The sequence below is a fragment of the Phoca vitulina genome, unplaced genomic scaffold, assembly GCF_004348235.1.
Source record: "Phoca vitulina isolate PV1807 unplaced genomic scaffold, GSC_HSeal_1.0 scaffold41, whole genome shotgun sequence".
Lineage (NCBI taxonomy): Eukaryota > Metazoa > Chordata > Mammalia > Carnivora > Phocidae > Phoca > Phoca vitulina.
Window position 1 is genome coordinate 16,854,460 of NW_022589744.1, and position 13,166 is coordinate 16,867,625.

At 45.1% G+C, this 13,166-nt stretch overlaps 1 protein-coding gene across 4 annotated transcripts in view; it reads left to right on the forward strand.

Moving 5' to 3' along the window:
* The window catches only part of TBCD (tubulin folding cofactor D), a 156,889-nt gene that overhangs the window by 6,218 nt on the left and 137,505 nt on the right, over positions 1 to 13,166 (forward strand). For all 4 annotated transcript variants that reach the window (XM_032429794.1, XM_032429795.1, XM_032429792.1 and 1 more), the window contains exons 3-7: positions 3,147 to 3,244; positions 4,295 to 4,396; positions 6,243 to 6,389; positions 9,273 to 9,328; positions 12,450 to 12,582. In XM_032429794.1, coding sequence (XP_032285685.1) covers positions 3,147 to 3,244; positions 4,295 to 4,396; positions 6,243 to 6,389; positions 9,273 to 9,328; positions 12,450 to 12,582 — 536 coding nt within the window. The remainder of the gene's footprint in view (positions 1 to 3,146; positions 3,245 to 4,294; positions 4,397 to 6,242; positions 6,390 to 9,272; positions 9,329 to 12,449; positions 12,583 to 13,166) is intronic.

The following is a 13,166-nucleotide window of genomic DNA, read 5'->3' on the forward strand; positions in this document are numbered from 1 at the left end:
CTCTGGATTTGTGTATTCTGAGCATTTCACATAATGGAGTAGACAGTACGTGGACATTTGTGACTGGCTTCTTTAACTGGGTGTAATGTTTAAAGTTGTGTAATTAAATACTTCACTAGCTTTTTAGTTTCTTTTGTGTTTTCAAAGCAGTAAATATATAGTCTGTAAATAATGCTAGCTTGATCTCTTTATCTGTGGTTATACATTTTCATTCTTTAAAACATATTCAGGGGTGCCTGGGTGGCTCATCAGTTAAGTGTCCAACTCTTAATCTCAGCTCAGGTGTTGATCTCAGGGTTGTGAGTTCAAGTCCTATGTTGGGCTCCACACTGGTCGTGGAGCCTACTTAAAAAAAGTTCAAAGTTACCTTTGTGGAGGGGTGCCTAAGTGTGCAGTTGGGTTAAGTGACCAGCTCTTGGTTTATGCTCAGGTCCTGATCTCAGGGTTGTGAGATCAAGCCCCATGTTGGGCTCTGCGCTCCGTCCGCTTGAGATTCTCTCTCCCTCTCCCTCTCCCCCTCCCGCTTGGACTCTCTCTCACACGCTCTCTATAAAAATAAATAAGTACATCTTTTTTAAAAAATAGGGGGAGGGGCAGAGGGAGAGAAAAATCTCAAGCAGACTTCATGCTGAGCTTGGAGTGGGGCTCCATCTCACAACTCAGAGATCATGACCTGAGCGGAAATCAAGAGTCTCATGCTTAACCGACTGAGCCACCCAGGCACCCCAAGTCTAATATTCATGTATTTACCATTTCCACCTTTATTCTTTGCTTTATGTAGATTGTAGTTTCTATCTGGTCTCGTTTATTTTTTGCTTGACTTCAAAACATCATTTTTTTCTGGTGCAGATTTACTGGTGATGAATTCTTTCAGCTTTTGATATTTTGTTTCACTTTCACTTTTGAGAGATTTTGCTGATTATAGAATTCTAGGGTGACAGTTTTTTCTTTCAGCATTTTAAAAGATATGGTCCTACTGCCTTTGGCTTGTATTGGTTTTGACAAGAGGTCTGTCTTTACTCTTGTCTTTGTTTCTCCATGTAAAGTGGGCTGTTTCTCTGGCTGTTGGTAGAATTTTTTTTTTTTATTGCTGGTTTTCAACAATTTCATTATGACATGTCATGGTGTAATTTTCTTTCCATTTATCCTGCTTGGAGTTTGTTGAACCTTTTGGATTAATAGGTTTACAGTTTTCATCAAATTTGGAATAATTTTGGTTACTATTTCTATACATATTTCTCTGCCTTTTCCTCTCTCCTCTCCCCCTGGGACTCAGGTTACCTGAATGTAGATCACTGCTGCACATGGTCCTGAGGCTGCTTGTTGTTTTAGCCCCCCTCCCCCTGTAGTGTAGAAGTTTAGTTACTGTATCTTTGAGTTCTCTGATCTTTTTTCTGCAGTATCAAATATGCTGTTAATCTCATTTAATTACTTTTTCATTTCAGATTTTATTTTTTCCAGCTCTTGAAGTTGTTTGTGTTTGTATCTTCATTTCTTGCTTCGTATTGTTCACGTTTTCTTGTACATCCTTGAGCATGTTTTAGTATTTATGATACTTGCTCTAAAGTTGATATCTTCTTTGTCTAGGGAATTTCTGTTGACTGATTTTCCCCGTTAGAAGTCACCGTAACTTTAGACAGCCACGTGCCTCGTAATTTTTGAGTGGATGATGGGCATTGTGATTATTATGATGTTGGTGGTTTTAAGTTTTTTGTCTTTAAAGAGTGCTCAAATTTGCTAGGCAGTTAAGTTAATTGTAAATCATTGTATCCTTTCGATCCCATTAAAGCCTTGTTAGGGCAGGTCTCGCTTTTTCTCTAGTTTTTCTCTAATTTAGCCTTATTACTTAAGGAAAGACTTGTCTGGAGTGTCTGCTGGTTGCTCTGGGTGCTCAGCATGGACTCTACTCTGGCTTGATGGAATTTGAATGTTGGCCCCATGTCAGCTGGAAACTCTTTGCCTCAGTGCTTTTTGGTAGTTGTTCTTACCTGGCCTTGTGGACTCCTCCCATGCTTGTGAACATTCAGCCAAAGACTCAAGGGGACCTCTTTAGACTTCTGGAGCTCATTCTCTGCATACCTTCCTCTTCATTACTCTCCCCTGCAGATTTCAGCTGACTTAGCCTCCTTGAACCTTGGTCTCTGCTCTCTTTGAGTCCTCCCCTGCCTGTACTGAGTTCTAAAAATGACCTCCCAGCAGACAGCCTGGGGCAGCTGTAGATCCCAATTGGTCCGTTCCCTTGCACTGCCTGTTGTTCCAGTGTCTGAAAATATATTTGTCACATATTTGTCTCGTGTTCTAATTTTTGGTGGTAGAGCAATTCCATATAAGTTATTCCTTTATAACGGGAAGTGGAAATCCTTTTTTTCTGCCTTACTACATTGGTTAGAATGTGCTCATCACTAAGTCATGGTAGTTGTAGGAGGTATCTTCTGTAAAGCGTGGTGTTAGATATTAGTTTGAGATAGAATAATTTTTAAAAATCAGAATATTTCTCCTACATTTTATTTTATTTTATTTTACTTTATTTTAGAGAGAGAACACATGTGCGTGAGTAGTGGGGGGAGGGGTAGTGGGAGAGGGAGAGAGAGAATCTTAAGCAGACTCCTTGCCCAGTTCGGAGCCCAACGTGGGGCTGGATCTCAAAACCATGACTTGAGCTGACATCAAGAGTTGGACACTTAACTGACTGAGCCACCCAGGTGGGTGGCTGCATTTTAAAAGAGAGGATGAATGTTGTATTAATTTTTTTCTTTTAGAAACTGTTATGATGAAAATGTTTTTCTTCTTTTGCTCTATTGATACTTGGACCATATAGGTTTACTAATATTGAATCACTTTTTTTTTTTTTTTTAAAGATGTTATTTATTTATTTGATAGCAAGACAGCTAGAGAGGGAACACAAGCAGGGGGGAGTGGGAGAGGGAGAAGCAGGCTTCCTGCTGAGCAGGGAGCCCGATGTAGGGCTCGATCCCAGGACCCCGGGATCGTGACCTGAGTTGAAGGCAGATGCTTAACGACTGAGCCACCCAGGCGCCCCTGAATCACTCTTACATTTATAATTAAAGTTTTTTTTTGGCATTTTATTTTGATATCATATTAATGTTTAATTTTGTAGTAAATGTTTTGCATATGTTTTTCCCTAGAATGGATGATGAACTTGTTGTTGGATATAGTGCAAGATAAGACATCTCCAACTGATCTCATACATCTGGCTTTTAAATTTCTTTACATCATCACCAAGGTAACATTTACATAGCACTTTATAGTTGACAGAATACTTTCTTATATACTCAGTCCAGAAATTACTTTCCAAATGCTATTTTTCAGGAAAGATGGTTTTCACAAATAATTTGTGGGTTTCATTCTTTCTCTTTTTACCATACGTTGGGGATCAGATGTTAGTGATAGTGATCTGTGGGTCCTTTGGCTGAAACCATGTCTGAGATATTTAGCATCTTGCCTTTGACTAGATCAGGTAGCGCCTAGCTAGGAAGGAAATGGGGGAGGGGAAGGAAGGAGGGAGAGGGAGAGAGAGATGAGTAATTCAGAAGAGTTTCTTGCAAGGAAAAAGTGGACAAGCTTGGTGAAAATGTGCAGATGAATTTCCTGGGGATCTTGTTAACAAGGCAGATTCTGAGTAAGCAGGTCTGGGGTGGGGCCTGATCTTCTGCATTCTTAGAGACTCCCAGGGGTTATCCCTTTGCTGGCCTACAGATTTAACCAATTGCAGTTTTGACCACGGGAGTGACTCAGAGCCATCTCCGGGTGGGTTTTGTGGGGCTGCGCCGTCCAGTAGTGCCTGCTGTGTGGTGAAGAGAGGTCCTTGGCCAGTGAGAGGGCCCCTGGGTGGGCTGCCCATGTGCATACTTCTCTGTGGCTCAGTTGGTCGAGTGCAAGATCTCTCCTGAAGGTGCAGTACCATTGCGTTTATGGAAGCCGTAATGAATTTGGGGACCTTTGAGGTTTTTGAGGACTTATTCCCTCCTGAGGGTCAGAGGGCAATTGTATAAATAAGGTAGAAGGAAAACTAATTTGTTTGTAATATACCTGTATTTGTGATGAAGCACATATTATATGTGTTAAGTTGGGACAGAACATATGAAATGATGTAAGAAGCAAAGATAGCTTTCCTGTTTATTCTTAACAAGTTGTATCACTCTAATATGGTATAATTCTCTTCTGATCGTTGGGTGGGATAGGTGGTGATCTTTGATGATAGAGGAAAAAGATAATTTGCTACTTTCTGTGTTTTCTAATTATATAATAATTCAGTGTCTTTTTAATCTGGTAGGTTCGAGGATATAAAACATTTCTTCGTCTATTTCCTCATGAAGTATCCGACGTCCAGCCTGTTTTAGATATGTTTACAAATCAGAATCCCAGAGACCATGAAGTGAGTGTCTTTTTTCTCCTCCTTTTCATTCCCAACCTCGTCCCTCCTTCTTTCTTCCCTTGTTTGCTCTACTCCTGACTGGTGGCTTCATCTTCCTATTTCCTTCAGTTTTATCTTACGCTGTTTTGTGTCCCTCTCTCTCTTTTCTTTTATTCTTTTTTTTTAAACAAATCTTTTTTTTAAAGATTTTATTTATTTGACAGAGAGAGAGATAGCGAGAGCAGGAACACAAGCAAGGGGAGTAGGAGAGGGAGAAGCAGGCTTCCCGCTGAGCAGGGAGCCCCATGTGGGGCTCGATTCCAGGACCCTGGGATCATGACCTGAGCCGAAGGCAGATGCTTAATGACTGAGCCACCTAGGCGCCCCTCTTTTCTTTTATTCTTTTGGCTTTTTCTGTTATTATGTTAACTTAAATTATTTCCTTTTAAAATATGCTCTTTATAAAGAAAAAAATATGCCTACATATGGTGTGGTGATAACTATGTCAACCTTCCAGATTTTTAAAAATTGAAATATAACTATTTTGGGGCTCTCCAGGACCACCCCCAGGTTTGATGATTCTCTAGGATCACTGTAGGACTGCATGTAGTTGTTCTTATGGTTGTGACTCATTAGTAGCAAAATCAGCAAAGGGAAAAGGCATATGAGGTGCAGTTTGGAGGAAACCAGAAGCAAGCTTCCAGAGTCTTCTCCCAGTTAGGTCACGCAGGGCTCTTGTGAGTCTCCCTAGCACTGAGTTGTGGTGACACATATGAAGTGTTGTCCACAGGAAGGTCATAGAGACCGGTGTGCAGGATTTTTCTTGGGGGCTGGTCATGTGGGTACTCTGCCAAATATGGACTGAAATTCCAGACTCCCAGAAGGAAAGCAGGTTTTGACATAAGTGATGTGGTTTGTACAAATAGTCCAGGCACAGAGAGCTCCCCTTCTCAGGGAATGGTGGGAAGCCTTCTGAAATCCAAGTTCCCGGATGCCCCCTGGTGACTAGCCTTGTTAGCAGGCCTTTCCCAGGAGTCCGGCTGCTTCGGGAGCACTCTTCTGCACAGTGTGAGGAGCACACCGTTCATAACTGCTCCACCAGTGAGTTGTCTCTGTGAATGTGCCCAATTTCAGTTGAAGATGTGGGTTATCATTTCCCTAGCTCTCCTCTGCTTCTCGTGCCCCCGATGGGTGATTCCAGGGCCAAAGTGGAGTCTTGTTTTGTTGACTACCTAAAATAAGGGCACTCCTCTTTGACTGGACATTGAGAGTATTTTTCTTTGTTCTTAAGTCTTCTGTTTTCCATTTTTTTTTTTTAAAGATTTTATTTATTTATTTGACAGAGAGGGACACAGCGAGAGAGGGAACACAAGCAGGGGGAGTAGGAGAGGGAGAAGCAGGCTTCCCGCAGAGCAGGGAGCCCGATGTGGGGCTCGATCCCAGGACCCTGGGATCATGACCTGAGCCGAAGGCAGATGCTTAACGACTGAGCCACCCAGCCGCCCCTGTTTTCCATCTTTTTATCTGTTTTTCACTTTCTTGAAATGCTGATTGTGTGCTGAAGGGTGCCAGTGAAGAGAAGCCATTATACTGATCTATTGTGACTTTTCTCTGTTCGTTCTGCTGTTTCTTTCATCTGACCAGGTTCCCAGCTGTCTGTATGACAGAGGGTGTGTGTGGTGGGGTACAGTAGAGATACGGGAGGGACTCTCGATGGTCTGCACTCCAGGCTCTGAGGTGGATAGCATCTGAATGGCCTTTGGTGGGCATTGAGTGGGCAGGGAGGGCAGGGAGGACTGTGAGTGGGGCATGCGGGTTACCTCTGTCCTTTATACTGGAGTCATTTTACTTTGATTTAACTTCTTAGACTTGGGAGACCCGCTACATGCTTTTACTGTGGCTCTCTGTGACCTGCCTGATCCCTTTTGATTTTTCACGCCTTGACGGGAACCTCCTCACTCAACCTGGGCAAATGCGAATGTCTGTAATGGACCGTATTCTCCAAATAGCAGAGGTAAATGTGATCATCCAAATCATTAGCTGCTAATTAGTGTTCTTTTTCATTCTCATGCTGTCTTATATTAGAGTTTAATTAGGTACGCTTTTGACATTTATGTTTCTTCAACTGCTGTTACTGTTTTTCAGTGAGGTACAATTCCATTTCATGACCTATTTTGAAAGTGTGATAATTCATGTAGGGGAAAGGATGAATTACTTAGCAAATTTCCTTTCTTTGTAGGTAGTGCAAATACTCTGTTAAGCATAATAATGACATATAAGAGATTTCAGGGGGCAGTTGTAAGAGAAAATAAAGGTCCATTTTAAATTTGATTTTTAATGTTATATAAATAATACATGATCAGTGTAGAAAAATTAGAACGTGAAGCAAAGCAAGAAAGATATTAAATCGAAGTCCCTCAAATTCTAGTGCCAAGAAGTAATAACACTTGTATATTTTTTCAAACTTTTTGTGATGCAATAATTTGTCTATATGCATAATATTTGTATTACCCCAAACTTGAGTGGTTTAGCATAACACACATTTATCATCCCACAGTTTCTGTGGGTCGGGAATCTGGGTGTGACTCTGCAGGGTAACCTGCATCACAGTCTCCCCGGCTGTAGTCAAGGCTCGCCTTGAGCAGCGTCTGCCTCCGTGTTGTCATGGCAGTTGGCAGAAGCCAGACCCTTGAGGGTGTTGGACCGAGGGCTTTAGTTCTTTGCTGGATGTTCCTTGCCGTGTGGCCCCCTCTACGTGGCAGCATATTCTCTCCAAGCCGGCAAGGGGCAGGGTCTGCTAGCGAGACAGAAGACACGATAACGTGTCACCAAATCACAGAAGTGGCCTCCCACCGCTTGCCAGATTCTCTTGGTTAGAAGCCTGTCGCTGTGTCCAGCCCAGACAGGAGGGTTACACGGGATGTAACACCCGCGGTCAGGCAGTCACTGAGTCCCTGCTGTGTGCTAGACACCATTCTGATCATCTTTTGTATGGTGACTCACATAATCCTACTGAGGTTTATGTCTTAATAAGGCAGTTTACTTTTTTTTAAAAAAATTATTTTTAAAGATTTTATTTATTTCAGACAGAGAGACTGAGAGAGAGCATACATGAACCGGGGGGGGGGGGGGGGGGGGTGGGCAGAGGGAGAGGCAGACTCTCCACTGAGCAGGGAGCCCGATGCGGGCAGCCCAGGGTCCTGTGATCATGACCTGAGCCGAAGGCAGATGCTTAACCAACTAGCCACGCAGGCGCCCAGTTAAAAAAAACTTTTTTTTTTTTAAGATTTATATATTAGAGTGCACATGTGCGCGGCAGTGGGTGGCAAAGGAGAGAGAGAATCTCAAGCAGGCTCCAGGCCCAGTGCCATGACCCTGAGATCATGACCTGAGCCGAAATCAAGAGTTGGATGCTCAACTGATGGAGCAACCTAGGCGGCCCTTAAAGATTTTTTTAAAAATATAATTTAATTTTTTTTTTTTTTTTAATAATCTCAATAGCCAATGTGGGGCTCGAACCCACAACCCCACCACGTTCCACCAACTGAGCCAGCTAGGTGCCCTGACAGTTAACTCTTTTTATCCTCATTTTACTGAGGGGGCGATAGTCAAAAAGAAAAAGTAACATAGCTGGTTCACTTTATCATAAAGGGTAGATCCAGATTTGAAGCCAGGCAGTTTGGCTTGTGGCTTGTCACCACACTCCGTGCTGCCCGCTTGGTGCAAGCACTTTTGGTGCCTTGCTGTCCCGCGAGCTGCTTTTTCCCTGGCAGTGTACGTTGAACGTCTTATGTCTGAGTACATGTCCTCTCATAATCTTGAAAGGAAAAGGTGCTCCACTGAACCCTAATTTTAAAAATATTCTCTTGGGGCGCCTGGGTGGCGCAGTCGGTGAGTGTCTGACTCTTGGTCTTTCAGCTCAGGTCATGATCTCAGGGTTGTGGGATCGAGCCCCATGTCAGACTCTGCTCAGTGTGGAGTCCGCTTGAGATTCTCTCTCTCCCTCTGCCCCCGCCCTCCCCACGCACAGGTATGCACACACTCTCTCTCTCTCAAATAAATAATCTTAAAAAAATTCTCTTATAGATGGATGTTTAGTTTGTTTCTGATTGTGTTCTGTGAGAAGTAGTACGGTGATGAACCACCTTTACGTACCCTTTGTGTATTTGTCTTGTAAATGGGACTGTCAGGTGAGTGGCTGTTCATTTCTAAAGGTTTGGCACTGATTGTCCCCCAGAGAAAAGATCTTTTGTATATGTATCATTTGGAAAAACGTTAGTTGAGATGAGAATTGGGAACTTCTTAAGGCAAGCCTCCAAAGAGAAGCTAGTCATTTGTTTTAACCCTGGGTCCTCTTCTGTTTGAGTGGGGCCTCCCAACTGTTCTCTATACTAACATGTTGACAGGTCCCAAGTGTGCTTTGTGGACACTATGATTTTTTTTTTAAAGATTTATTTATTTATTTTAGAGAGAGAGTGAGAGAAAGAGAGAGGGGAGGATGAGCAGGAGTAGGGGCAGAGGGAGAGGGAGAATCTCAAGCAGACTCCCTGCTGAGTCAGACACTCAAGGGACTGAACCACCCAGGTACCCCTGTGATTCTTTGTTACAGGTGGGTGACACATATGCGTTTCATTTTTCTGTTTTTACACGTGTATTTCAAGGGGTCTGGCCACATGCCATGTGCAACTAGGCACCTGCCGGGTGGTGAGCACAGCATTTGGCTCTTGCTGGCAAGGAGTCTAGGGGTGGTTTGTGCAGCTTTGGAATTGGGCCTCTGCCTAGAAACTTCATGACCTGGCTTCTCCGGGAGCTGCTGCATGTGCGACTGGCTGGTGAGTGGGTCCCAGAGATTTATATGGTGTATGTAACGGTGCCTGTCCTTGATCCTTTCTTCTAGGCCTACTTGGTTGTCAGTGACAAGGCCCGAGATGCCGCTGCTGTCCTTGTGTCCAAGTAAGTACCTTGTATTGGCCCCCTCACAGCTGTGTTGGTTGATATGTGACTGGTGGGTTCTGAGAGGGTTTGTCTTACATACTCTTCTGCATTCCCTGTGTTTCTGTGTTACCTTGGAGGAGGACACCGGGTGGATGGGCCTGGGAAAGTCTTTCCTACTGCCTAGTATGTGTCTCTTTCTTTGAGGGAGCATCGGCTCTGTTTGGCTGCAGACCTTTGAACCTGAGAGTGCTGGGCTAGGGGCTCATGGAGGTCACCTGATGGGCCTGTCAACAGAGTGCAGATTTAGAACAGGTGTAATAGTTATACCTGGGGCAGAAGCTTACCTTTGGGGTGGTGGCAGTTAGGTGAGTCTTTAAAGGTCGCTTCGAAAGCAGTTAATGCTGTGGTTTATGGAGATCATGAGCTTGATTGGGTCATTGTGGCTTGGGATAAAAATCCCCAAACATTCTCTGTTGACTGAAAAATAGGCTGTGCCTCAAACACGTGAACATGGCTTTCTTAGTCTGATGAGCTCGGTGAGCTGACCCAAACAGTGGCCCTGGTGTCTCTGAAAAATGCAAAAGACGTGTGTGAGAGCTATGTAAGTTTGTTTCATGAAATGCGAAAATGGAAGGAAACAGTTTTTCTACATTAATCTTTTGTAGGAATGTGACTTAAAATAAGTGTATTGAGTAGATAAATGGGAATATTTGGCTTTCCCTCACTCTACATTTGTGAAAGTTGAAAATGGGCCGTAAAAACTTTTGGATATTTTGGTTGGGAAAATGGCAACACTTCATTCAGGGTCCCCTTATACTTAGGTGTATAGCCATGACCTTCCACAAAGTGGTAAGAGAAACCCTTAATTTGTAGGGCAGTGGGGGCACTTGCTGCACCATAGGGCAGAGCTTGGATAGAAGAGCTGATTTCAGGTGTGAGGGGAACATGTGAGCCCACCTGCATTGCTTCACCTGGGGGACAGAGATACTCACTGGACAGAGATTTCTTGTGATTAAAAAAATGAGTTTCTGGGATTCCTGGATGGCTTGGTTGGTTGAGCATCTGCCTTCAGCTCAGGTCATGATCCTGGGGTCTTGGGATTGAGCCCTGCGTTGGGCTCCCTGCTCAGCAGGGAGTCTGCTTCTCCCTCTGCCTGCCCCTCCCCCTGCTTCTGTGCGAGCTCTCTCTCTAATAAATAAAATCTTTAAAAAATAAAAGAAAAATAAAAAAATGAGTTTCTTTTTAATTCTAAGAGTAATCTTGTGTTTTGGAAAATAAACGTATAAAGTACAAAATCCACGTGTACCTTCATCCCCCAGAGATGTACCTGCTCCTGCTTTTCGTCCTGATGCTGTCCGTGGGTGCCACTGCTCTGTCTGTGGGTATGTTGGTGCACACGCTGGTCGTACTGGCTACCAGCAGATGGGCCTGGAGCTTTAGTCAGTCTTTTTCTAGAACACTGTTACGGTGTGAATGTATTACTGTTTCTCCAGTCCCCTGTTGGACGTGTAGACTGCTGCCTGCTACTTGTTAGTAAAATCAGTGCCATCATGAATGTCTTACATAAAACTTTGTGCCATTCGGATTGATTCTTAGAGATGAATTCCTGGAAGTGGAATGGACATTTTAGGGGTTTTAAATGCAATTACTGAAAAGGTTACCTTTCCCCTATATTTACCAGTACTATGTGAGATCTTAACGCGTTTGCCAAATTTGTTAGGTGAAAAATTGTTTTTATTATTTTTTATTACCAGCAATACTGAGGGTTTGGTAGAGTTATGCTGAGTTTGACTTTGTGGAGCACCACGCTTTGGGGGCTGGGGAGGTGAAGCCCTAAATCTTTGTTCCCTCCCTGATGTCCTCCAGGAAAGGGGACCTGGGAACAGATCCAACCACTTGGCGGGACTCTCCTGCACCATCTAGTGGTCAGGACGAGTAAGCATTTCGCATGGTTGAGGCTGGTTTTCAGCGCATTAAAAATGCCCTAGCCAATTTGCCAGGCTGTAGATGCATCCCGATGCTGTGTAGCCAGGTTCTCAGAATGTTCCAGAATGGGCGTAACTTTAACTGCACTGGCCGAGCATCTTCTGATAACACGGGGCAGTGGCTGTTCTGAGGGAAGAGAGGGCTCTGAGGTGGGAGGGCTTGTGGCTGGGATGAGAGCTTCCCGCAGGGTTGCCGGGGCAGGTGCCGGAACCACACTGAGTGCTGCTTCGTACGTGATGCAAACACAAAGAAGTGGGCCAGCACGTCGTAAAACGGGTTTCTGCAGCATTAAGTGCAGAGTGCCACCACGTGTGTTCTCTGGGGGGCAGCTGAAGGGAGTGTGAGGTCCTGTTTCCTGACACTCTCTGGTCCCATGTCTCCTTGGGAGGGTGTCCCTGGGCCTCTCTTGGAGGCTGTACATTTTCCACCCTCTGTCTCTTCATGTCCTTTGCTTGTTTCCTGTGTTTCTGCCCCCAGAGTGGAAGCTTTCCTAGGAGAGGACGGGCCCAACCTGAGCCCCCGAGTCAGCATGTAGACTGGTTAGAGAGGAATAAAGGGGGCCCCGGCTTTGGTGTGGGGGCTCGGGGGTGGCTGCCAGCTTAGACCAGCATGTAAAAGAGTGGGCAGGATCCAGTATGTGCCATCCCAGCTTCCAGAGAGTGCAGAGCTGAGCATATATGGGCTCTGCATGGGGCTGTGCAGCACTGGGTGGAGGGGGTGGGGGGAAGGAAGACCCATGGCAGAGATGGATTTGGGCCAAGGAAAGGGAAGGGCTGAGTAGTAGGTGTTGGTGGGGTTCCTGGGCAGTGGTGGGGACGGGTAAAGGTGGTCCTGCAGTGTAGGGGGCCTCAGGATGAGTGGGAGCCCTGGAGGGAGGAGACGAGGGTGGTGGGGCCTGTGTATGACCTCAAAGAGGTCATGCTGGGGAATGACCACCTGATGGTCTGGGTAGTGTCTTGGTGTTTTAGATTGGAGAGTCCATCTTGAAAGGAGGACATAATTCACAATGCAGGACATTCACAATCTGAGGACAGATGTCCTGGCATGGAGACTTCTCTTGATGGGAGGATGTGTTGGGCCAGAAAGGGGTGAGCTCTCTTCAGTTGGAGCCTTGGTTGAGCTATCAACCTGCCTGTTTGTTTCCTTCTGGCAGGTTTGTCACACGGCCTGATGTCAAGCAGAAGAAGATGGCAGGTTTCCTGGACTGGAGCCTGCATATCTTGGCCCGCTCCTCCTTCCAGACCATCGAGGGGGTCATTGCCATGGATGGCATGCTGCAGTCCCTGGTAAACACTGCTCTGGGGGAGGGGACAAGTTCTCTTCACCTTTGAGTCCATTCTGAAGTAGCTGGAACATAGTAAGAGACCATTAACCCCAACAGCACAGTACTGCACCTTAAAACCCAGGGTTGTCCTTGGATTGTCAGCATTGGGCTTTCTGCTCCAGTGAAGGAGATGGCCTGAGCCAGCCTGGTGTGTCGCCACCAGGGGGCAGTGGTGTCCACAGAGCTGGGGCGGGCAGGCGTGCTGGCGGGCAGGCGGGCAGGGCATGTCCTCTTTGGGTTTCCTGCTGCGTAATTGTGTTACAGAGTATAATTATCGGAACAAACTCTGATGAAATAAAGCAGGTGATTTGAAATTTGATTTTGTTCAGCTACTTGGGTTAGGGTGTTAGTAACAAGTGTGTTAAACACAAAAAGGCACCTGCCCAGAGTGCACTGGTTGGTGCCCTACCTCCAACCCTTTCCACTTCCTGCTTCGTCTGTCTATTGTGTTGCCTTTTCTTTTTTTTTTTTTTTAAAGATTTTTTTTTTTTATTTGCGAGAGAGGCAGTTGAGGAGAACAGGAGGGGGGGGGGGTCCGGGGGGAGA